Raw genomic sequence first — 25,361 nt, forward strand, 5'->3', positions numbered from 1 at the left:
TTCATTACATCTTGCAATAGAAACCGTTTACCATTTAAGAACCAAACGGAAGCAAACAGAGCAAACAAAACGGGGAGGGACCTACCTGAATTTGTCCAATACAAACTCTCGCTTTCGTTGCAAAACCATTTCTGTTTGGAATGAAAAGGTTTCTGTTGCAAAACCTTTTGCAACAAATGAAACATTTTGCAACAGAATCGGCACAGTGAGTCCTGAATACACCCCTGGGTTGTTCCTGTAGTCTGTCCTCAAATGATACATGGGCTGGTCCCCGTGCATCTCTCTAGGGTTACATCTCTGGGAGCCTCCATTCGCTCTCCTCTTTCTCACTCTGTTACTCTCCCTCTCTCTTACGTTCAGTCTCTTTCTCCCACACACTTTCTCACAATTTGTTCCTAACCCTCACTCTACTCCCTTGATCATTGAATCATCCTGCCTTTCTATAAGCAGGCAACAAGAAAGAAACAGACTGCATTACCATTTACACAAGCCTTCTAATGGCCTCATCATCTAAAATGCAGGGGACGTGGGAGGTCTCTCAGGCATCACAGCTTCTGTACACAACTCAAATTCTAGGTAAGGACAGGGTGGACAAGGGGACAAAATTAGATAATACGTTGTGCCGTAGTAAGCACTTTTTACTCCCTGTTGCATAGGGGTCCAGCTCAAAATGAGCTTTCAGACCCTGTTTCCTCACAACCCAGCCAAGGCTATTAAGGGGGAAGGCTAGGGGTCGTAATGTTGACGCAGCACTTTATTACACATGATTGTTCTCTTTCCTCCCCACCGCCCCACCTCCCTTTCTTTTTAAAGCACTTACTGTAGGAAATGTTGTCAGGGGTGGCCCCAGCAGAGCCCAAACTAAAACACAGAGTTGACTGGGCGGCCCCCGTGCGCACCGCGGCTACTCCATTTACAAGCATTTGTCCAATGAATAATACAACACTAAAGCACAAGCCCCAGCCAGAAAATAAGGGCCAGCCCACCTCCGCCGCTGGGCAAAAAACCCCACTACGGGATGAAATACGTAAGATTCATCTCTGTCAATTACCTGTCAGCCAGATACAAATTCTACCGGATTACTACTTTTGGTGGAAGGTACATTTTAGATTTTTTTCTATTGTGAAACCTATGAAACAATATTCTGGCCACAGATTGTAAAAATACTACACCTGATAATGATGTGTCCTGAAACCTTTACCAAGAGTACAAAATAAATGATTTTGCCAAGGGTTTGCAATGTCAATCTTGCAAGATGATTCAAATAATTCTTCCCAAAGGGGTTAGGTTTCTCTGTGTATATTGTTCAACCCAATAAATATTCATACTACAGAGCTGTCTGTACTGTCAACATAATACGTTTTCTCCATGCTCAAGGACATCGGGCTGTTTTGTAATGCCTGTGCGTCAATCTCACATCGATTCTCTCATCCTCAAATGCACTGCAAGAATAGTGTGTGTGGTGATGAATCACATTCATCAATCATTCCATGATCCATTCCATGATCTTCTCATCATTATTACAGTGATAGGAGACACTGATTCAATGGGAAGTGTGCGTTACAAATGGAACACATCTGACAAGGAGCAGGCAAATGTACTCAGGAATGAAATTAAAATCTACTGGCGGAGTATTACATTTTAGTGATTACTGCCGCTGAAGTGTCTCAGCTATTACAAAATAAGGAGACACTGTAAAAGAAATGGAGGCTTTCCATATTTCAGAGAGAGAGAGAGAGAGAGAGAGAGAGAGAGAGAGAGAGAGAGAGAGAGAGACTAGGGTTCTAAAAGTGTCAAAAGGAGCCGTGTGTTAGCTAATCCAAGTTTGTCATTTTAAAAGGCTAATTGATTATCAGAAAACCATTTTGCAATTAAGTTAGTACAGCTGAAAACTGTCGTGATGATTAAAGAAGCAATAAAACAATTGTCCTTCTTTAGACTAGTTGAGTATCTGGAGCATCAGCATTTGTGGGTTCAATTACAGGCTCAAAAATGGAACTTTCTTCTGAAACTCGTCAGTCTATTCTTGTTCTGAGAAATTAAGGCTATTCCATGCGAGAAATTGCCAAGAAACTGAAGATCTCATACAACGCTGTGTACTATGCCCGTCACAGAACAGCGCAAATTGGCTCTAACCAGAATAGAAAGAGTGGGAGGCCCCGGTGCACAACTGAACAAGAGGACAACTACATTAGAGTGTCTCGTTTGAGAAACAGAAGGCATAGAAGGCCAGCATCCCGGAGTCGCCTCTTCACTGTTGAAGTTGAGACTGGTGTTTTGCGGGTATTATTTAATGAAGCTGCCAGTTGAGGACTTGTGAGGCATCTGTATTCTCAGAGTGATCTTAATAGGAGAGTTAAAAATAAATAAAGTGGGAGGGTAAAAAAAGAGCATTGATCCATGTTTGATTTGATGCCTTTGCGGAGTTTGCTGCATTAGATCGATTTTGATTTGGAATTCCTAAGAAAGCATCAATCAGATGAATGTTCATCTCATGATGATGTAGGTACCTAGGATTTAGAGTCATGCCATATCAGCTTTAAACCGCAACGCATGGATTTCTTCTGCTAGAAGAAAGACAGTCACTGAAGACTCATTTTCATGAATCTCCGTTCTTTTTATGAGAGAGGAAGAGAAAGCTGAGTTTCTTTCATATTCCCACAGTGAGTCTAACTTTCCCTCGACAGCAGAGGAGGTGACTTTGAAAGAAGAGTGGGTTTTTTTCTGTCTCGCCACTCATCTATTTGAGACTACAAATCAAAGCAATGTAAATGAACGGATAGTGCAGCAGGAGACACCCTACTCAGAGTGCACCACTGTAACAAGAGCACACACACAATAACCCCCACTGCCCTCATTCCACACACACACACTCGAATGATGACTTCTCTCCATTCAATTAAATCTGGGCATGTGAAAAGGGCCTTAATCAAACGAGACTGGGGGAGTGCACAAGCTCCAGTTCCAACTTGGTTCCAGTTGAAGGCTAGACTTTACGGTTTACAAGCATCGCCAGTAAATAAGTAGGCCTGTACTCTTGCTGCTCGTGAAAAGGAGCAAAACATCAATAGGAATCTTCTCAGGCTCTCCGGACAGATTGTAATAACTGCAAATGGCGTAAAAATGTACCCAGGCCAAAAGAAAAGAGAGAAAATCCTATAAAATTGTCACTGGCTCGGTCTGTGCAGTTAAACATTAAACGGGGCACAATGTATATTAGGTGGCCCGACAGAGATCGATTCTCTATTGTTTGCCCCGGCCTCCATTATTTATGATCTCACTAGCCTTTAAAATGGCTGTTTGTTTTACACCTTACAGATTCCATTACAGATTTAGTGATACCGTAGGACTGGGGTTTTTCAGGGAGGAGTGGAGGGGAGGTGGTGGGACAGAGTCCCAGACACCAGCTCATGAGCTCATGGAGAGGGATACACACACCCTAGCCAGGCCTGGATGGAGGGAACAAAGCAAGGCCAGTGGAGAGGAGCGGGATGAGGGTAACCAACCTGGTAATCTATGAACAACAATTGTAACGCAACATGTAATGTGTTGGTCACTTCCCAGACATTTTCTATATGCACAAAAAGCGTACTTTTCTCAAATGTTGTGCATGAATCTGTTTTCATCCCTGTTGGTGAGCATTTCTCTTTTGGCAAGATAATCCATCCGTCTGACAGGTGTGACATATCAATAAGCTGATTAAACAGCATGATCATTACACAGGTGTACCTTCTGCTGGGGACAATAAAAGGCCACTTTCAAATATGCATTGATATGTCAGAGAACACAATGCCACAGATGTCTCAAGTTTTCAGGGAGCGTGCAATTTGCATGCTGACTACAGGAATGTCTACCAGAGCTGTTGTCAGATAATTTAATGTTAATTTCTGTACCATTCTGTGCCAACGTCGTTTTAGAGAATTTGGCAGTAGGTCCAACCAGCCTCACAACAGCAGACCAGTGGAGGCTCCTCAGAGGAGGAAGGGGAGGACCATTCTCCTCAGAAAATTTCCTAAAAATAAAAATGGTAAAACATTGAAAAATTATCCTTTTTAGATAAAACTATTCTAAATATACTCACGTCACCAAATTATTTATTTGTATTTATTTAAAACACACTGTTTTACAATGAAGGTCTACAGTAGCCTCAACAGCACTCTGTAGGGTAGCACCATAGTGTAGCCGGAGGACAGCTAGCTTCCATCCTTTTAGTACATTGATTTCAATACAAAACCTAGGAGGCTCTTGGTTCTCACCCCTTCCATAAAATTACACAGTAATTATGACAACTTCCGGAGGACGTCCTCCAAACTATCAGAGCTCTTGCAGCATGAACTGACATGTTGTCCACCCAATCAAAGGATCAGAGAATTAATCTAGTACTGACAGCATAAGCTACACCTAGCTAGCACTGCAGTAGATACAATGTGGTGAGTAGCTGACTCAAAGAGAGAAGAGTTTAACAATTTTCAACAAATGAATTTCTTCAAAAATTAAGGAGAAGCAAGAGAGAGAGATTTAGTATTCCCCCAGTTTCAGTTTCCCCCAGTTTCAGTTTCACTTAGCTAGCAAATGCAGCTGGCTAGTGTAGTTACTCAAACACCCTGCTCAAAAATAGGGATGCTATGTTAGCTAGCTGGCTATGAATATCCAACACAACACTGTAACTCTTCCAAGTCAAGGTTAGCTTTTGGTTTTATTCATTTATTGCCACCGGGGCCCGCCAGTGTAACTGCTTACTGACTGTACACTGTAACATTACCGCATGATTGTAGCGGGTTAACTAACACATTAGTTCTATTAGCTATGTTGACTAGGACGTCACTGTAGCTAACATGGGCTGTTACATTGAACTGGATGAATGGAAAATGAATGACAGTCATCCAACATGCTGTAATAGAATTAAGGCCATGCTCATGAAAAGAATAATCATCTTCCCTCATCATAAACGGCACTGACCGCCACTGCAGCAGACCACGTGTAACCACGCCAGCCAGGACAATCACATCTGGCTTCTTCACCTGCGGGATCGTCTGAGACCAGCCACCCAGACAGCTGATGAAACTGTGGGATTGCACAACTGAAGAATTTCTGCACAAACTGTCAGAAATCGTCTCAGAGAAGCTCTCCTGCGTGCTTGTCGTCCTCACCAGGGTCTTGACTTGACTGCAGTTCAGTGTCTTAACCAACTTCAGTGGGCAAATGCTCACCTTCGATGGCCACTGGCATGCTGGAGAAGTGTGCTTTTTGCGAATGAATCCTGATCCTGAGGCCAATTGCAGTGCCATTCATCCGCCGCCTCGTGTTTCAGCATGATAATGCAAGGCCACGTGTCGCAAGGATCTGTACACACTTCCTGGAAGATTAACGTTTCCCAGTTCTGCCGTGGCCTGCATACTCACCAGACATGTCACCCGTTGAGCATGTTTGGGATGCTCTGGGTCGACGTGTACGACAGCGTGTTCCAGTTCCCGCCAATATCCAGCAACTTCACACAGCCATTGAAGAGTGCGACAACATTCCACAGGCCACAATCCACAGCCTGATCAACTCTATGCAAATGAGATGTGTCGCACTGCATGAGACAAATGGTGGTCACTCCAGATACCGACTGGTTTCCTGATCCACGCCCCTACAATTTTTTAAGGTATCTGTGAACAACATATGCATATCTGTATTCATAGTCAAGCGAAATCCATAGTTTATAGCCTAATTAACTTATTTCAATTCACTAACGTCCTTATAGGAACAGCAACTCAGTATAATAGTTGAAATTGTTGCATGTTGCGTTTATATTTTTGTTCAGTGTAAGATGCCGGGATGTGTTGGCGTCTGATTTCTGACTGATATCCTAAGGCAACAGTGACATTCAGAGTATTAAATGGTATGTGCGTTTGAGTGGGGGAGTGAGAGAGAGAAAATAACCCAAGACAGATGGAAGGTGACAATATTTTTTCTACCCCATATTCTAAGAATAATATCTAATAATAACTAATAGTCCCAGTCCAAACTCCCCTACAGCAAAAGCCATTATTTCAGGCTGCCAGTGGCTCCACTGACAAACTCGTTCTACTCCTGCTTGCACACAATGTACGAACCATCATCGTGAGCAGCGAGTCATTATACAAATGTATCCATTCGTATGAGTCGTCACTAGTTATCACAGCCACAAAGTCATAAAACCCTACCTGTTTCTACAATTGATCTTCTTAAAATGTGATTTTAAATCTAACCCTAACCACACTGCTATCCTTATGCTTGACCCTAACCTTAAAAAAAAAAAAATTCTGGTCTTAATTTATGAACATTTACTATAAAGCCAATATACTGACTTCAAGGCTGTGCCATCTAGTGGAAACCGAGTAATACTGTTCTGATGAGGGTTACGCTTGGCTGGCTGCAGACGTTGAGGGGTGCCTGTGCGCGTGTGTGTGTGTTTATATCGGCCAGCAGGCTAGAGAGAGACAGCCTCCTTAATGACTTTCTGCCTCTGCGTGTCTGGGCCCACTCTGGCTCCAAGTCACTGCACTGAGGCGAACAGACAGTGGAGATACCAACACCAACCCCACTGACACAGAACACCACATAGTCGCACTCAACCACTAAATGATGCCAGAACCAAACCCCAGGGTGTATGTCTGTGGATTAGAAGGTCTCAGTATGTGTAATGTTTTTGTGTAGTGTGTGTCTAAGTCGCAGACATAGTGTGAGTACGTGCGTGCACGTGCGTAAGTACAGTTGAAGTCGGAGTGTTTGAAGTGTTTGCCTACACCTTAGCCAAATACATTTAAACTCAGTTTTTCACAATTCCTGACATTCAATCCTAATGAAAAATTCCCTGTTTTAGGTCAGTTAGGATCACCACTTTATTTAAAACATGTGAAATGTCAGAATAATAGTAGAGAGAATGATTTATTTTAGCTTTTATTTCTTTCATCACATTCCCAGAGGGCAAGCAGTTAACATACACTCAATTAGTATTTGGTAGCATTGCCTTTAAATTGTTCAATTTGGGTCAAACATTTTGGGTAGCCTTCCACAAGCTTCCCACAATAAGTTGGGTGAATTTTGGCCAATTCCTCCTCACAGAGCTTGTGCAACTGAGTCAGGTTTGTAGGCCTCCTTGCTCGCACATGCTTTTTCAGTCCTGCCCACACATTTTCTATAGGATTGAGGTCAGGGCCTTGTGATGGTCACCCCAATACATTGACTTTGTTGTCCTTAAGCCATTTTGCCACAACTTTGGAAGTATGCTTGGGGTCATTGTCCATTTGGATTGAGATCTTGCTTCAATATACCCACATAATATACCCACATAATAAAAGTGCACCGGTCGCTCCTGCAGCAAAGCAACCCCACAACATGATGCTGCCACCCCGGTGCTTCACAACTGGAATGGTGTTCTTCGGCTTGCAAGCCTCCCCCTTTTTCCTCCAAACATAACAATGGTCATTATGGCCAAACAGTTATATTTTTGTTTCATCAGACCAGAGGACATTTCACCAAAGTACGTTCATCTCTAGGAGACAGAACGTGTCTCCTTCCTGAGCGGTATGACGGCTGTGTGGTCCCATGGTGTTTATACTTGCGTACTATTGTTTGTACAGATGAACGTGGTACCTTCAGGCATTTGGAAATTGCTCCCAAGGATGAACCAGACTTGTGGAGGTCTACATATTTGGTCTTGGCTTATTTCTTTTGATTTTCCCATGATGTCAAGCAAAGAGGCACTTATTTTGAAGGTAGGCGTTGAAATATATCCACAGGTACACCTCCAATTGACTCAAATTATGTCAATTAGCCTATCAGAAGCTTCTAAAGCCATGACATCATTGTCTGGAATTTTCCAAGCTGTTTAAAGGCACAGTCAACTTAGTGTATGTAAACTTCTGACCCACTGGAATTGTGATACAGTGAATTATAAGTGAAATAATCTGTCTGTAAACAATTTTTGGAATAATTACTTGTGTCATGCACACAGTAGATGTCCTAACCGACTTGCCAAAACTATAGTTTGTTAACAAGAAATGTATGGAGTGGTTGAAAAACGAGTTTTAATGACTCCAACCTAATTGTATGTAAACTTCCGACTTCAACTGTATATCGCATGCAATGTTCTCCTGAATACCTTTAAACCTGTATACGCCTTGGTGTACGCGTTCATTGATCTGTGTATTGTGTCGGCTCGACCGCCACGTCATTGGGTTGCATTGATTTGCTCATGGCTGTGTGGAGATCCACAGAGCCCTCACACGAGAGCGAGGCCGTTTTAATTTAAGCTTTGGAACAACATCACCATAGGACGACCAGGAGAAGCAGACAGCCCAGTGGGAGAGGTAAAGGGAAGGAAGAATAGATGGAGGGAGTTGTGGAGGGATATTGTTGTCTTTGGGTTTCCCTCCTGCAGTGGAGATGTGCTATTCCAGCCATTGGCTTAATCACTAAGGCACCACACTGGGTCGACTTAGCCAGCCCCTTCCTTACTGGGGATATTCACTTGTCATTTCCATCATGAACAGGAAAGGAAACCATTAGAGAAGGAACAACAGCCACGGAGAGCCAATGGTGTGGACATTCTATCCCAGCGTGGATGTTTTTGGTATCTCAGATTGTTCTGGAAATTCTCACATCGAAACTTAATTGGGGGAAAATGTTTTTTTTTATTTTTTTTTTACAGTGCCTCCAGAAATACTCATACCTCTCGGCTTATTTCACATTTTGTTGTGTTAGACAGATTTTTTTTAGTCACACACCTACACACAATACCTCAATAATGAGAAAGTGAAAACATGTTTTTAGAATTGTTAGCAAATGTATTGAAAATGAAATACAGAATTATCTAATTTATATGTATTCACGCCCCTGAGTCAGTACATGTTAGAATCACCTTTGCAGTGATTACAGCTGTGAGTCTTTCTGGGTGAGTCTGTAAGAGCTTTGCACACCTGGATTGTACAATATTTGTGAAGTCATTCTTCAGAGTTTCAAGCAGATTTTAAGTCAAAACTGTAACTACGCCACTCAGTAACTTTCAATGTCATCTTGGTAAGCAATTCCAGTGTAGATTTGGACTTGTGTTTTAGGTTATTGCATTGCTGAAATTCATCTCTCTGTGTCTGGTGGAAAGCAAACAACCAGGTTTTCCTCCAGGATTTTGCCTGTGCTTAGCTCCAATCCGTTTCTTTTACCCTAAACCCCACCACAGTCCTTAACAATTACAAGCATACCCATAACATGATGCAGCCACCACCATGCTTGCAAATATGGAGAGTGGTACTCAGTTATCTGTTGTATTGGATTTGCCCAAAACATGACACTTTGTATTCAGGATAAAAAGTGAATTGCTTTGTCACTTTAGTGCCTTGCTGCAAACAGGATGCATGTTTTGTAAACCTTTTCCTTTTCACTGTCAATTAGGTTACCGTAGTATTGTGGAGTAACTACAATGTTGATCCATCCTCAGGTTTTCTCCTATTACAGCCATTAAACTATGTAACTGTTTTAAAGTCACCATTGACCTCAAGGTAAAATCCCTGAGCGGTTTCCTTTCTTTCCAGCAACTGTTTTACTGGGTGACTGGGTGTATTGATACACCTTCCAAAGTATAATTAATAACTTCCCCATGGACAAAGGGATATTTAATGTCTGCTGTTTTCATTTCTACCCATCTACCAATAGGTGCCCTTATGTGCGAGGCATTTGAAAATCTCCTTGTTCTTTGTGGTTGAATCTGTGCTTGAAATGTACTGCTCGACTGAGTGACCTTACATATAATTGTATGTGTGGGGTACAGAGGTGAGGTAGTCATTCAAAAGCATGTTAAACACTATTATTGCACACTATGATTGGGCACAGTGTTCATGCAAGTTTTACAGTATGTGCAAAGTTTTACTCCTGAACCTATTTAGGCTGGCCATAACAAAGAGTTTGAATACTTATTGACTCAATACAATGCAGCTTGCAATTTTAATTCACTTGTAAAAAAAATTTAAATAATAAATATATAATATTATGGGGTATTTCTGTGTATGCCAGTGACACAACATTGCAATTTAATCCATTTTAAATTCAGGCTGTAACAACATAATGTGGAAAAAGTCAAGAGGTGTGAATTCTTTCTGAAGGCACTGTATGCTTTTTACATTTGTATCACGAACAATTTGAGAAACTGTTGATTAAAGTGACCAATTTGTCCCGTTTTAGAGCTATACATGCCTAAAGTAAGACCCCTATGATCTGTGAAATGTACATGATACAGACAATATCTTGGTGACATGATACTCCTCATAGTGTGCTCCAAAATATGGAGTATGTCTAGATTCTGAAATACAGCTTTTCACCTGAATTTAGTCAACATAACACATATTCATATGAATATGGGAAAAGCATCCTTTTTGTTTTTGTTTCTTATCTTTAGACATATTATTAGGAACAATATCCTCTCCGGTATTTAAAACATTTTTTTGACCCATTTTATACATAGAAATTAACATTATAGGTCATTAACCAATCACAACCCTCCTTTAGGATTGCACATTCAGCAAATCACCAGCAGAGGGAGTTCCCTTTGAACCCATTTTCCCATTCACTGTGTAGGTGGTGCTCATATAATTGTATCATTACTTCAAAAGAAGCAGAGAGCCCACTCTGGAAACGTGATGCACTCGTAGAGTATATTGTTTTAAACAACGTCTAAAAATGCACTATATCAAAAAGGGTACTTTTGAGATATTCATATTCTTAATGTTTAATAAGTTAAAGTGAAAATGTGTTTTTCAGAATCTAGACATACACCATGGTTTAAAGCACATTAAGGAGTATAATGACACCAAGATGTTGTCTGTATCATGAACGGTTCACAGATCATAGGGTCTTAGAAGAGGCATAGGTCTATAAGGAGATTCAAATGGCCACTTTCCTGATGTTTTTTTTCCTTCAAATTGTTTGCAATAGAAATATTAAAATCCTTCCTCCCAATGAACTTTCTGCGAAAACTGCCAGAACAATCTGAGATATCCAAAACATTTTCGGGTCACACTGGCGTGGAATCACCCTGGTTCCTTTGAAGCATATACAGTCTAGTGACCTCAAATTTAAAGAGCCAAGACAACGGGCCTAGTAGTAACTAATATTAGTGTAAAGAACATTAGCTACCACCACTGTATATTATTTTTAGGGGAAGCTACTGTGCTGTGGTGTCATCAGTGTTTTGCTTGTGGTACGTACATACTGCGCAGCTACTTAATACGCTGGGCATGATAGCACCGCAACGTATTCCATAAACATAATAGGTAGTAACTCAAGAGGTTGAAGCGGCAATTCAATTTCAGTCGCATTCTTGCGGAGACGTATTTATATATTTAATATGAGATTTGTAAAGACCTGTGTTCTGTGGCTCATGTCTCTTCCTTCTGCAAAGAATGGCATTAACAGGACGCCACGGTGTATTCCCAATCACGCTAACCAGCTGCACCTGTGTATGTGAGTAATTGTTACGCCGTGCGTATGTGTCGTTTGGTGTGTAGAGGGGGGTGGGGGAAAAAGACGAGAAATGATGAAAGCTCTCAATCATTTCTTACCTACTGAATGGCCCGTTGCTGGGCATCCTAAGTGACACTGTGACGTCAGGGACGCTCCATCCCTCCGGCCTCCTCCTTCCGTTCCTCTTTTATTTGCACATTCATCCTCCTCTCCTCTGAAAAGAGAGAAAGGTGTATGCCTGCCGCTTGATCGACAGCCTCTCACTCGGAGTCTCTCCTACACACAAAGGAAGGTGCTGACGTCTGATGCATTCTGCCCTAAGTTTGGATAGTAGCTGAGGAAAACGTGGAATTGAGCTACATAGTGTAAGAAAGCCATGAGTGATGGCTGTTCATATTGTCATTGTATCATCCCTCTGAGGTCGGTGACGTCGTCACGTTCTTTCAATAAAACACTGTGTGTTTACGATAAGAGACTTTTTGCTGTTGTTGCTGCATGGGCTGTGTAGCATTCCACTGAATCCGCCTGTATCGGCTGTTTGCATATGCTGTGTACAGGCACTTGTCAGCGATGGCGAAAAATTACTTTTCAAATTCAAAATAAAATAGGTAAAATATCCTATAGAGGGTCATAACAGGTGAATGTGGCAGTGACGCAAGACGATGAAGTGCTGGTTGTCTCCCTTAACTGCTCTACAAACAATACTCGATAATTGAGCCCACTCCCCAAAAGCAAATGAATGAAATCAACAGTAATTTTTGCAATTTTGGTTGTACGAGTTGATCCCATTTCTATGAACCTAATCACAACAGTGAGAGAGCTATTTTCTGTACAGATGCACACTTAAAACTTATAATTTTTTATTTATTTAATATAATGCAGTGGCAAGCAACCTTGAATCAGGACAACCTCCCAAATGTGACACAACACCTATATGTTAGCTTAAAGGGCCAATCAGCAGTTGAAACATAACGGATCTTCCCAGCCACTGTTTCAGTGTAAAGCTGAGGGATGAGGCTAGAGAAATGGAAATGGAATTTTAAGGTGAGAAAGCACACACATAATGAAAGAAATTGTCTACCCCATCCTTAGCCACGGAATGGACTGTGTGTGTGTGTGTGTGTGTGTGTGTTTGTGCAGGCACATGCGTATGTGCACATGCGTATGTGTGTATGTAGTATTCATACACACCGTGTCACGACAGCCATCCAGCTCTGGCACTCTCACTAATCAGAAGTTTGACGCTGTGATCTACAAACCGCAACAAACGCAATTGACTAATATAACACATGCGAGCCGAGTGCTCCTCGAAATAATTGCTTTCCCGCTGTTTTCTTACACCCCTTTCATTTTTTCTCTCTTCCCTCCCTTCTCCTTTTCACTGTGTAGTGAGACGCTATGCCTTTGATATCACTAGTGGAGTGGAGGAGGGGGTCTTGAAGCAATTACCTCCGCCATTTATTGCACTTTAATACGTGTTACGGTTAAGAAGCAATCAGTTTAGTAATTAGGCCATGGTGACTTGTAAATCGCCACCATTTCATTCCATTTTGCCACAAAGCCAGACAGAGGAGCCTAGACCCTGGGCCTTTTTGTTTTGGAGGTCTGCGTTCAGTCGTACACTCCGAGAACACGATTGGACTGACGCTAGCTTTGCTGACCTGCCAAGTCACCAGGATAGTGACCCCTTCGCTGTTTTTTTTGTTCTAAAAGATTCTCACAATACAAACTTTGTGTTGGTTGTATTCACAGTCCTCTAAAAAAACTACAACCACGCCATTATGAGTGGGCCACACCGCGTTTTTCACCAAATGAGCAACTTGATAATTGCTGGGTGCGGGCGCCCCGTCTAACAAATGCACTGGAAAAGACATGACCAGCGGCGGGAATATAAACAACATCAACGAGATGAGGAGGGGAACAGGAGAGAGAAGAGGGGAGTGAGGACAGAAAGAAAGAAAGAAAGAAAGAAAGAAAGAAAGAAAGAAAGAAAGAAAGAAAGAAAGAAAGAAAGAAAGAAAGAAAGAAAGAAAGAAAAAGAAAGATGTGTGATGGTGCTAATCCCTTCACACAGATTTGGTGAGAAGTGTGTCTTTATTGTGTCAGGGGTTCTGGGGGAGTGGCTTTCTGACTCACAACCCTGCCTACTAATGTCTTCAGTGTTCACTATTCTGTTTTTAAAGGGGAAGATGGCCACAGACAATACTAATAATATCTCTTTATACTCTCTTGTGCCAACGAGTGTCCAGGCTCTGCGTTCCCCATTAAGGTCGCATTGACCTTCATCTGAATAGAGTACGGCTGCAAATGTTCGGCTCAAATTTCAAATGACAGAGACAGAGACGAGAGATCTGACCTCTCGAATGAATCTATTTCATTTCAGGCCTCTCAGGAGAAGATTGGCCACTTTGAGAGACGTCCCAGTTTAGTTGGAGGGGAATGAGACCCAGCGATGATCAGTCAATGATTCCTGTCAGCAAGGCATGATGCTGCATGCATCAATAATCAGCTCTGATCAAGAGAGAGAGACTGCTGAGAGGGAGAGAGTGATGCTGCTGGTTTGTGGGAGTTATTGCTGTTAAAAGGCTGTTACTACCAATCTTTCCCTATAGACCATATAGACTTCACTATTAGCCCAGCTGGACTGATTCTGGGTCTATGCATTTACACATGTCACAGGGTAAGCTACATCACCACTCTCCCAAATCATCTTCTACACCCGCAGGCTAACCATGACAATACGCTCACTGAGGAGAGGAAGCTGGAGGGCCTCATGGAGGCAGGGAGAGATGGAGGGAAGAGCGAAGAAGGTGGAGAGAAGAGTGAGTCTGAGAACTGGGGTATTGCTGACCGACAGGCGGCACATTTAGTATGCTAGAAAGCACGGCGCACAAGCAGCCGGCTTCATTAAAACAACGCACCATGCAAACACACGTGCAGACATAACTGAACCCGCGCACGCACAAAAACACCACACAAAGTATTCTCCATTGATGCTATCCCTGAAGGACTGAGAGTGGAAAAACAACAGGTCATCAAATCCATGAGCGGCTGCAAAACAAAAGGATCCCCTCAACACCAGTGACTAACAAGGCCAGGCTTGTCATTCCTAACAAGCGCTACGTACATGCCACCTGAGAACTGTAGAGATAAACATGTGTGGGAGGAAATTAAGAGATAGCAACATCAGGTTAGGATGATGGGGTGTAGACATGCACGCACACATGCACAGACAACCACCCACGCGCACAGAAAGCTGAAACCTAAGCCACAAATTGCATGCACTTCCAAACGGTGCTGTCTGATTCAGTTACTTAAACTGTAGAATAACAAGTGCTCCACTTATACGCTATGCACAGACAAATGGACCAGTCAATCACCTGACACTTCCTCTGAATAACACACGTTTGCTCACTGAGTGTGTGTGTGTGTGTGTGTGTGTGTGTGTGTGTGTGTGTGTGTGTGTGTGTGTGTGTGTGTGTGTGTGTGTGTGTGTGTGTGTGTGTGAGCACAACATGTGCGCTGGCATGCGGAAGCGGCACGCTAACCAATTGCCGTTGCGTCTCTCCTCCCCACACGCTCATCCAACAGAGATATCAGCCGTCCATATGAGTCAGTCTCTTCAGCTCAACATGGCGGGTCTGTCAAACAGAGCAACTCCCTAATAACATAAACAACACCCCTCTACAGAACAGAAAAAAAACTAGAGGATCTCCACCGGGATGCATCTCTACATGACACGGTGGACTCTTTCCCTGTTTGACAAATGGACTAGGGTTGAATGGAAGGAAACCCAGTCTACTGAGATCTACCAGGGTTTACAAAACCACTCCCTTTTCCCTGGGATAAATAACTGAGAGAAACCGGTACGTTAGAACAATTATCGATGTAAACAGCGTGGCGTGAAATTGAACTGTTCAATTATATGCGACGCCGAAATGTGGATTCTCTACGGCCTCTGCATGATGAATCATCAACACTCAGGGTGGGGACAGACAGCCCATCTCAGTATGGCGCACACTTGACAATGCATGTAGACCCACAGTATCATCTCATCAGGGTAACTCATTTTTTTTTGTGACAGGTAGGCCTGCATTTGCTGCAGCTTAGCCTATGCTACAGTAATATAAAGACCAAATGTGCATCTAATTTATCCATCTCCCATCTGGCTTTCGGGGTGACCTTGATTTTTTAATTGTAAAGATTGTAATTGTTCTAATTGCAACTCCAGAGTTTAAAACAGCTTATCCCTCTAATATAGTTGCTTTAAAATCAGTGCACGCGCGCACTCTCTCCGTCAACTCCAATTGCATCCAAAATAGTGAATCCTGTTCTAGATTGATATCTAGCCCTATATATATAGATGTCCTAGACAAGGTTCAATGCAGTATGAGCCTTATATTTAGCTCATTAATGATGGGTTATGCATGATAAGCCTCTAACTTATAGCCTCTGTCTCTTGCGCAATACGCACGCACTTGTGCTCTGCTGGCCTCGCTCCTTAAACAATGCTACTTAGCTCTTGGAGTCCCATGCAGGAAAAGCTAGACTAGAATAACTTGTTGCAATTCGTTTTTTTGTTGTTGTTGCACAATCAATAGTCATTCATGTAGGGCTCATAACATGTATTTCATCTATGGCTCATCAGGCTCCGGTAGCATCAGGTTTGAATTTTCATGCTTGTCAAAGCTCCAATCAAATCCAGACATATTTATATGCTTTTGAATGACACTTCCGGTTTGGTGGGTAAGAGAAAAGTGATTTTTTTCTTCTTCTTGGGGGTGGAACAATTGTAAAATACCAGGAATATAATTCAACCCTGAAAAGGTGTTGTTTTTGTCCAGGCGTTGTGTTTCCGTGGCATTTCTAGGAGTTTGTGGGAAATATCATCATCGGACCCCTGGAAGACTATTGGCACTGGCTAATTGGCACCGGCTAATGTGGATCCTAATAAAAATCCTAAATCCTAAAATTATAACCATCACTGTCAAATATCGTGTGGTAAATAGCTTACAACAGCAGTCTCTCCCGGCAGTTTTGCAGTAAACATTCATGTGCCTCATATATATTCAGAAACAGTGAGTGGAGCAACAAATGCTTTTTGACATCCAGGCTAGCGTAGGATTATAATTGAGTGCACTCTTGAAATTTGAAGATCATTTAGAAAAGATGCCTCGGAAATATTAGGAGTCGGAAACAAATGAATATTATCTCGCTGTGCATCTGCCTCTCTACCAACCAGTGTGTGTGTAGGGGGGAGGTCTAGCCCACCCCTTTCAAATTGAGCGAGGCTCATCTCCTCTGCAGCCATCTGGCTGAAGTGATAGAGGGCGCCGGGTGGGGGTCTTACACACACACACAGTCACACACAGTCACACACACACTGGCTCCCACAGTTCAGGCCTCGCTCCTCTTTACAGCGGGCCAGGGAGAATCATTATGTTAATTTAAGACTCCGGCTGCAGTGAAAATGGCCTGCCTTTCCTATTCTAATTCTTTATTCTTCTTTGAGGGAAATTCAATTGATTTTCATCTCTCTTTTTAGGGCCGGTAAGGGGATGTGTGTGGGTGGGTGGAAAGGGGAGCAGTGGGGGTCGATGTGTGTGTGTGTGTGTGTGTGTGTGTGCGTGCGTGCACGCGAGTGTGTGACTGTGTGTCTCAGTATGCAACTGTGTGGAACGGTTAGATAACATAATTGCTAGTCTTTGACTGATGGTGTGCATGTGATCAAGAGCGCAGTCACGCGTGTGGCGAAGCTTGTGAGATGCATTTTATTATCAGGTACATTTCAACCTAGCTGACTTCAGATCAGACACGTCCGTTCTCTCAGTTGAATGGGATGGATACAGAGAGGCCACCTGCACAGCTGCAGCAGAGTACGTCCCAGACCGACCCTTTATGCACCAAAAACGCACCACCAGAGACCACACACACACACACACACACACACACACACACACACACACACACACACACACACTCACTCTGCAGGATACTAAACACACACACTCTGCAGGATACTAAACACACACACACACACACACTCTGCAGGATACTAAACACACACACACACACAAACACACACACACACAAACACACACACAAACACACACACACACAAACACACACACACACACACTCTGCAGGATACTAAACACACACACATGCACGCGCAACGTAGAATACTTAACATACACCAACTCCGTTTTTAGCAAAGGAGTAACTGCAGGTGTCCAGCTTTAAAATCACCTAAAATAACTTCAAATGGCACTGCTGAGGATGCCTGGGTGAATGTCATGTGTGTTTAAAGTAATCATCAACTTTAGATGCCCTAAAAGCTATTCAAATGTTCAACAATTAAGTCTTTGAAAAGCATAACACATGTTATCGGTGAAAAGTGTTTCTTTTCAAACCAATGGAGAGCCAGTTATTTGTGGACACATACCACAATGAGATGTGGATTATAAAGAAAATCCAGGAGAAGAAGCATGCCCTATTAAGAGTCCATTGTAAACCAAACATGTCTTCAAAGCAGTTACTATACACTTCTAAACCATTAGTGTTTTGGAATTCACAATGGTATGTACAGGCACAAAGAGTTGGAGAACGTCAGTGGCTCGACCCGTAGACACTCCTACCTTGTGTTGGCGTAGACGCTTGAAGGACAATTCCTTGAAAAGTGACACATTCAGTCTTCAAAACAATGTTGTATAAGCCAAGATAGCTGAAGGATAGAAGTCTTCAAAACATCGTAACAAGGTTGGGCAGAGTTCTGTGCTGGAAGGATAACGTGATAGAGCAGGCACTTGAACATCATGGAGAACGGGTATGTTCAAGTGAAAGTAAGATTCATCTGCCTCTTCTCAAAGATGGCAGTAAAGGAAGACTCTTCGGCTTTTTAGAATGAAGAGACGCTAATTGTGGGGCTACGGAGGAAACACAGACAGGAATACAACAGTGATACCCAGCAGAGCATGCAAATATTCAACCTTGTAAAAAGTGAGGGGAGAGGGGAGACCTAGCCAGCAGCCAATGATACTCTCAGTTCAACGAATGCGTCTGAGAATTCCCGAAAAAGACCTACCGTTAGTCAATTGAGCCAGACATCACTTATACGACGTCTTAAAATCAAATTTGATGGGGAAAAAAGCCCTTGCCCTTGAAAAATAAGTATTGTACTTCATTTTATATAGTTTATGTTCCTTCTCCGCTAAAGCAATGGTCGGTAAACAAAGAGACAAGGTTATTAGCTAGGTCTAGTGGTCTAGTGGTCTAGTGGTCTAGTGGTCGAGTGACTGTGTTCTGTGTTCAGTGATTGATGGAAGACTTCCATTAGACATTCAGTCCATACAACTGGTTTAATCAGAGCTAAATGACTAGTGGTCTAGTGGTCTAGTGGTCTAGTGACTGTGTTCTGTGTTCAGTGATTGATGGAAGACTTCCATTAGACATTCAGTCCATACAACTGGTTTATCAGAGCTAAATTACTCCCTCAGTGTTAGTCCTCACTCCTCAGTCACTGCCTTGCCCGTCTCAGCTCTGCACTTTAGAGGATACGATTAGACAAGCTAATGTCAAAGTCGATATTCTCTTGGTTAGGGGGGTTGGTGAATAGACTTGATGTTTTACTGCGTGCTATGTCATGTGGTAGCCATTGCTATAGAACGAGCTTGATCTCTGGGAGATATTTTGGTTGCTTGTAAATGTGAAGAGACCTACAGTAGGGCTGGCTGCTGGAGGGATCACTCTCTCGTCTCTCTCTCTACACACACACACAAACACACACACATACGCTCACTAGCCGAGGCCTCATTCTGGCTCAGTGCCACACACGCCTATCTCTCCAATCTTTAAAGAAATCAGGATATTAAACTTACTAATACCCCCACGGTCTCTGAGCAGAGCAAGGAGAGCAAAGGCATCAGCGTGCCTCTCCCCCCCCCCCCCTCCCCCTCCCCCTCCTCACCTCTCTCGCCCTCTTATCTTTCAAGGAGCTAGGGATGGGATCTCTGTTTATCTCCGCGTGGCTGTCGTTCACAGGCAGACGTTATCGTCCTCCTCTCTTCCTCTGCCCCGTCCCCCTTTTCTCCCTCTTCCTGGAGCACACCCACTGCCACAGCCTGGTCCTAATCAGTGCCCGACTGTCATAGCCAATCATAGTCTCTCTAACGAACGTTGACTACACAAACAACACACAACTCCCCTCAGCTAGGCACATTTTTCTACCCTCAAACGTGTCATAGGGCAAGTTACAAGGAAGTGTTCAAAGGGGGTTTGAAGGGAGAGGGAGGTCAATTGATTATGGATCTGAGCTTAACTCCTTAACAAGCTAACAAAGCAGTAGGCCCACTGCTCTATTAACCTTGGACCTTGTCCCTCTGTCCGGGTTCTAGATTAATTTATCCTGTAGGGGCCATGGATAGAATGTCAACTCTCTCTCGTACAAACAAGCGTAAATCTCTCCATGTGCCCACTAGGGAAGCGCTAAAGAGTTAACAAACATTAGACCTAAAATAGTCTACAAAACCAAACACGACATATAAACACCTTTGAAAGTCACCTACATCTCCGCGACCAAGCCAACTCGATCCACCAGAAGCCCTACAACAAACACAACCTCCACACGACATACGCACATACAACCCGGCGCGGTGACGTGCCGGCGACAGACAGGGTTGTTGTACTCACGGTCGCTACAAAAGGAGCCTCCATAGGACGTCATGGTGCAGTCGCAGGAGAAGCCCTCCCACTGCTGGAGACACACGCCCTGATTGTAGCAGGAGTCCTCCGTACAGGTGGTGCTAGGTCCTGGAGGGACGGATTGGAACACAGGGGTCAATATACAACACGCACACATACGCTTTTTATGCCAATGTATGTAAGGACATTTGGGAAACAACTTTAAAGCAGGAATCCTAAGGCTGTTAAGTTGTCAATATACACAGCCTTACTGTTTTCTTTTTGCCGATGTGCGCAGGCACCTAAGGGGGCAAACTGTAATCCCACTGTAGGTTCTAAGGATGCTCAGGGGGAACACGTTCAATACATAAAGCCCCTTTTATGTCAACATGGGAATATAGGCCAATCACTGTAATCATATCCATAGCACAGGTCATTTTGTTGATACTGATTTCATCGAGGCTGGTGGTTAAAAAGTGATAAGGTTGCATTTGACATTAATTCTGGGTTAAAACCTTGATTACAGGAAGTAATGGAACTGGGAGGCATATTTGTCAACTTGAATATGAAATTAGGGGGGGGGGGTTTGATTGGAGGTAAAAGAAAAGATGGACTTATTCAACAATGACAATTCTCCAATTATAAAAAGCCACTATTGTAATTTCTCAGTGGAATTCCGAGCACGTTAGAGTGATAAGTGGATTAAATGTTAGCCGGGTGGTATTCAAAGCAACTGTGACTTGGTTATTAGACACATTAATACCTGCTAATGCTTTAGATTAGCGATGACCAAAAGAAAACCACAGGTGGCTAATTGTCACGTAGGTGGTCGACCTTCTATGTTTGCAACATTTAAAGGGAAATTGTAAAAACGGTCAACTTCATATTCGTCATCTCCAGCACCACCCCCAACATCAACATATGTGAAAATTGGGAGTTTGTATGTTTTCTATAAAAAAAAATATAAAGGAACATTTGTGTTTCCAATGATATCATCAACCAATTACAGTAGCAGACAATTAGTAGGCAAAGCCTACTCAGAATATGTTAAAATCAAATGATGCATACCGATGATGTCATTGGAAACACTTATCTTCCTCTCTTTTTTTTTTACTACAAAACATAGAAACGCACCATTTTCACATACATAATAAATGGCCAGTTTATTAGGTACACCACCCCGTTCACCAAAATGGTTTGCTCCTACACACAGTGAGTCACGCGGCCACGGATTGCTATGTAAAGCAGGTAGACAGGCATTCAGTTAGTGTTCGATTGAACGTTAGAATGGTCCAAACGAATGGCCGAAGCGACTTTGAGCGTGGTATGACCGTCGGTGCCCAGGGGTCCAGGGTTTACAGAGAATGGGGCGACAAAACAAAGTCGAAGGAGAATGGTCGAGAAGGAGAATGGCAAGAATCATCCAAGCTAACAGGCGGGCCACGAACAGGCAAATAACAGCACGTCCTATAGTCTGCCTTATTATAAAGGTATATTTGTACTTTTTTTGTTCAAATGGTTTTGGTGCTTTAAAAATAAAGTGATAAAAAAAATGGGAGGAAGCTATGTAAAAGGTTGTTTGTTATAAACTGACTTGTGCACTTGCAAGGATGTACTTGCAATGCCATACTTGTTTCAAGAGATAAACAAAACATGTTACTATTTACACATTTTAAGAGCAGCCCAATTAACCAAAAAAAAAGTCAAATTCATGAGAGTGCCAGCCATTTCCTCAACGTTATTCCAAAATGGACACTTCAAATGAGATGTCTCCATTTTATCAGTTCATGTTTTTAATTACCCACTGCAGTGATTGCTCCATCAATCAGTGCTTAATACAAGAATCCCAGAGGCTGTAATTAAACATATTGCTGTAATTATTACTGAAGTCAATCACAATATTATCACAGAGTTGCACTTCCCTCCGCTATCGATCAGCTGCTACCTCAACCAGTGCATATAGTTTAGACTTGAGTTTAAAGTGTATAGAGTATGGAGTTCTGAACTTGTCATTGAAATGCCTCGTGTTTCTGTGGGAGCAGTAGAGATGTAATCGTGTCATTGAAATGCCTCGTGTTTCGGTGGGAGCAGTTGTAAACTTATTTACATTTCTTTTGGAGCGAGGCATGAACCCCACGTCTGTTAAATCTGTAGCTGTGATTTATTAAAGGAGTTGGAAGAATGAGCAGCATGCTATCTACTAGGGCGCTAATAGCCTTACTGTGTAACCTGCCTTAACACACATCTCAACCCTGCGTAACAATATGACACCTGTATCTGGAACTAACAGCTTGGGAGAGAATGAGACATCTGGGAATACCTTCCCTCCACCCACCCTCTGACTCCCTCCCTCCCTCCCTCCCTCTCTCTCACTCCCCCCGCCTTCCCTATCCTCTCTCTCACCTTCCTCGGTCTTCCTCCCAAATCCCAGACGTGAGTCAGCAACTCAGCGTAGTGAAGAACACAGAGTGAACAGTCGTTAAGCCAAAGGCTGCAGCTCTCTGCTCTCGCTGCTGTAGGGAGGGATTAGCTGAGTCAGGCAGCTACAGGAGAACAAGTTGCCCCATTGACCCTGCTGGATGTCTGGGGATGCAGCCATAGAGGTCAACCTCTGACCACTAAACTCTGGTTCCAACTCCTGATCCACCTGCTCCACTGAGCTGGTCTGGAGGACCGGCCTTGGCCTGACATATTGAACAGAGGGTCTGGCTACTGTTGGAGTGTGCAGTACAAATAGTCCGGTTGCAGAGCTGTGAATGCTTCTGCCAACTCAATGTCCTTTGTTGTCTTGTTGTCATGCTATAGCCCTTTATGTTTGACAGGACCAACGGACATGACAACGGACATGAAAGGGAGACTTGGCTAAAGCACAACCACATCTGCCACTAGGCTACACTATCAATAGCCATTTGTATTGGCTTCTATTGAGTTGAAACGTTCTACTGGTTTTTGTTGTCAGGCTATGGGGAAACAATTCCGTGAAAAGAGTAGTTGATGCTATGAAACTTATTGCTACCTCTTGCAACCTGCAAGAAGGGAGTATATGTGATAGCCTAATGCAGTTTTAGATCTCTTCTAAAAACGGAAGTAATTACGCCGTATAACTGTAGGCAGGTAATAAGCCAGGCTGGCAGGCAGAGGTGGCAGCGTTTGCGTTTAGAATCGGAGAGGCAGCGAGACCTCTGGGAAATCAGACAGTGTGAACGCTACTGACGCCACAGCCTGCAGGTGTCACAAACACAATTAACTAGCCGCCAGAGACACCACAATACCGGTGACGTCCGTCCAGCCAGAAAAGCTGGGCCCCTTCCAAATGCAGGATGGAGGAGTTTAGGCACTGCGTAAAATGGCCTTTTTTCCAAGTGTGTAAATGTGTGTCAGAAGTTCTAACGATAACAAGTAGAAGTTCAGTATTGAGAAGTCATGATGAAAACAGACTTTGACCAGTGAGCCATGGAAGGACATGGATCTTTACTCATGCTAATACCGTAGCTCTTATCACCTTGTCCATTGTCCTCATTAGTATCCCCCAGTGCACATGATTCTTGTCATGCCATCAATTAAAGATCCAATATCAAATCAAACTTTATTTAGCCACACAATTATCGCAAGAAAAACAAGAAAAAACACAAAGCAATAAAAACCTTGAATCAAAAGCACATAAAACACAAAGGCCTCGTTAATTAAAGAACAAGCTAAAAATGCAGGTTTTTCAAACGGGATTTTAGCACCTCAAGCAGTTTCACAGTGCAATGCAAAGTTCCAAATTAAAAAGGATAATAAAAGGTATAAAAAGTACGATAACTTTATAAAATATACACAAACAACGACAAATAGTCAGGCTTTTTTAACTGCAACAATTTAAGAAATACATGGTGGATTTCAAAATCCCAATGCTAGGCTCCTTGATTTCTCATAGTGTCACCTCCAAGAAACCTAATGCCTTAAAAAGCAGCCCTGCCTGAAACTGGTGCGACCACAGTTACTCTCTGTGGTCCTTGTAAACTGCACAGTGAGCGCTACAGGGTGGCTGACAATAACAGAGGCAGAGATACCTTCTGTAGGTTTTATGGGAAAGAGCTGGGACTAAAAAAAGGAGTCGAGCGCCGAGTCTGAGGGTGGAGTCTAATTATATATCTGGCTATAACAGACGAAGAAGGACCTATGAGTTACTGCAGGTGTCAAACTTCAGAATCACCTGTGTATGATGAGACTGGGAGGAGAAAATAGCTTGAAATGGGATGATAAAGTCTGCTAAGTTAGTCTAGGTGAATGTCAGGGGTGGATTGGCCATCCGGCAATTCTGGCAAATGCCAGATGGGCTGGGCAATATTGCGGTTGGGTGTACTGGTTGAAATTGACACACACACAAATAAATACAGTACCAGTCAAAAGTTTGGACATACCTACCTTTATTTTTGTACTATTTTCTACATTGTAGAATAATAGTGAAGACATCAAAACTATGAAATAACACATATGGAACATGTAGTAACCAAAAAAGTGTAAAACAAAGAAAAAATATATTTTATATTTGAGATTCTTCAAAGTAACCACCCTTTGCCTTGATGACAGCTTTGCACACTCGTGTCATTCTCTCAGTTGTGTTGTGACAAGGTAGGGGTGGTAGACAGAAGATAGCCCTATTTGGTAAAATACCAATCCATATTATGGCAAGAACAGATGAAGTAAGCAAAGAGACTTGGAGGTCAGTCAATGCAGAACATTTCAAGAACTTTGAAAGTATCTTTAATGCAGTCCCAAAAACCATCAAGCGCTATGATGAAACTGGATCTCATGAGGACCGCCACAGGAAAGGAAGTTTATTAGAGTTACCAACTTCAGAAATTGCAGCCCAAATAAATGCTTCACAGAGTTCAAGTAACAGTCACATCTCAAAGTCAACTGCCAAGAGGAGACTACGTGAATCAGGTCTTCATGGTCGAATTGCTGCAAAGAAACCACTGCTAAAGGACACCAATAAAAAGAAGAGTCTTGCTTGGGACAAGAAACACGAGCAATGGACATTACACTGGTGAGTCTGATGAGTCCAAATGTGAGATTATTGGTTCCAACCGCCGTGTCTTTGTGAGACGCAGAGTAGGTGAAGGGATGATCTCTGCATGTGTGGTTCCCACCATAAGGCATGGAGGAGGAGGTGCGAGGGTGCCTTGCTGGTGACACTGTCAGTGATTTATTTA

General features: G+C 42.8%; 1 protein-coding gene across 1 annotated transcript in view; it reads right to left on the bottom strand.

The window, feature by feature from the left end:
• Positions 1-25,361, bottom strand: part of LOC139416164 (neurexin-2-like) — a 968,379-nt gene that overhangs the window by 394,734 nt on the left and 548,284 nt on the right. Inside the window, exon 17 of the mRNA XM_071164510.1 lies at positions 20,170-20,289. Coding sequence (XP_071020611.1) covers positions 20,170-20,289 — 120 coding nt within the window. The remainder of the gene's footprint in view (positions 1-20,169; positions 20,290-25,361) is intronic.

This window comes from Oncorhynchus clarkii, chromosome 9 (assembly GCF_045791955.1).
Source record: "Oncorhynchus clarkii lewisi isolate Uvic-CL-2024 chromosome 9, UVic_Ocla_1.0, whole genome shotgun sequence".
Classification (NCBI taxonomy): Eukaryota; Metazoa; Chordata; class Actinopteri; order Salmoniformes; family Salmonidae; genus Oncorhynchus; species Oncorhynchus clarkii.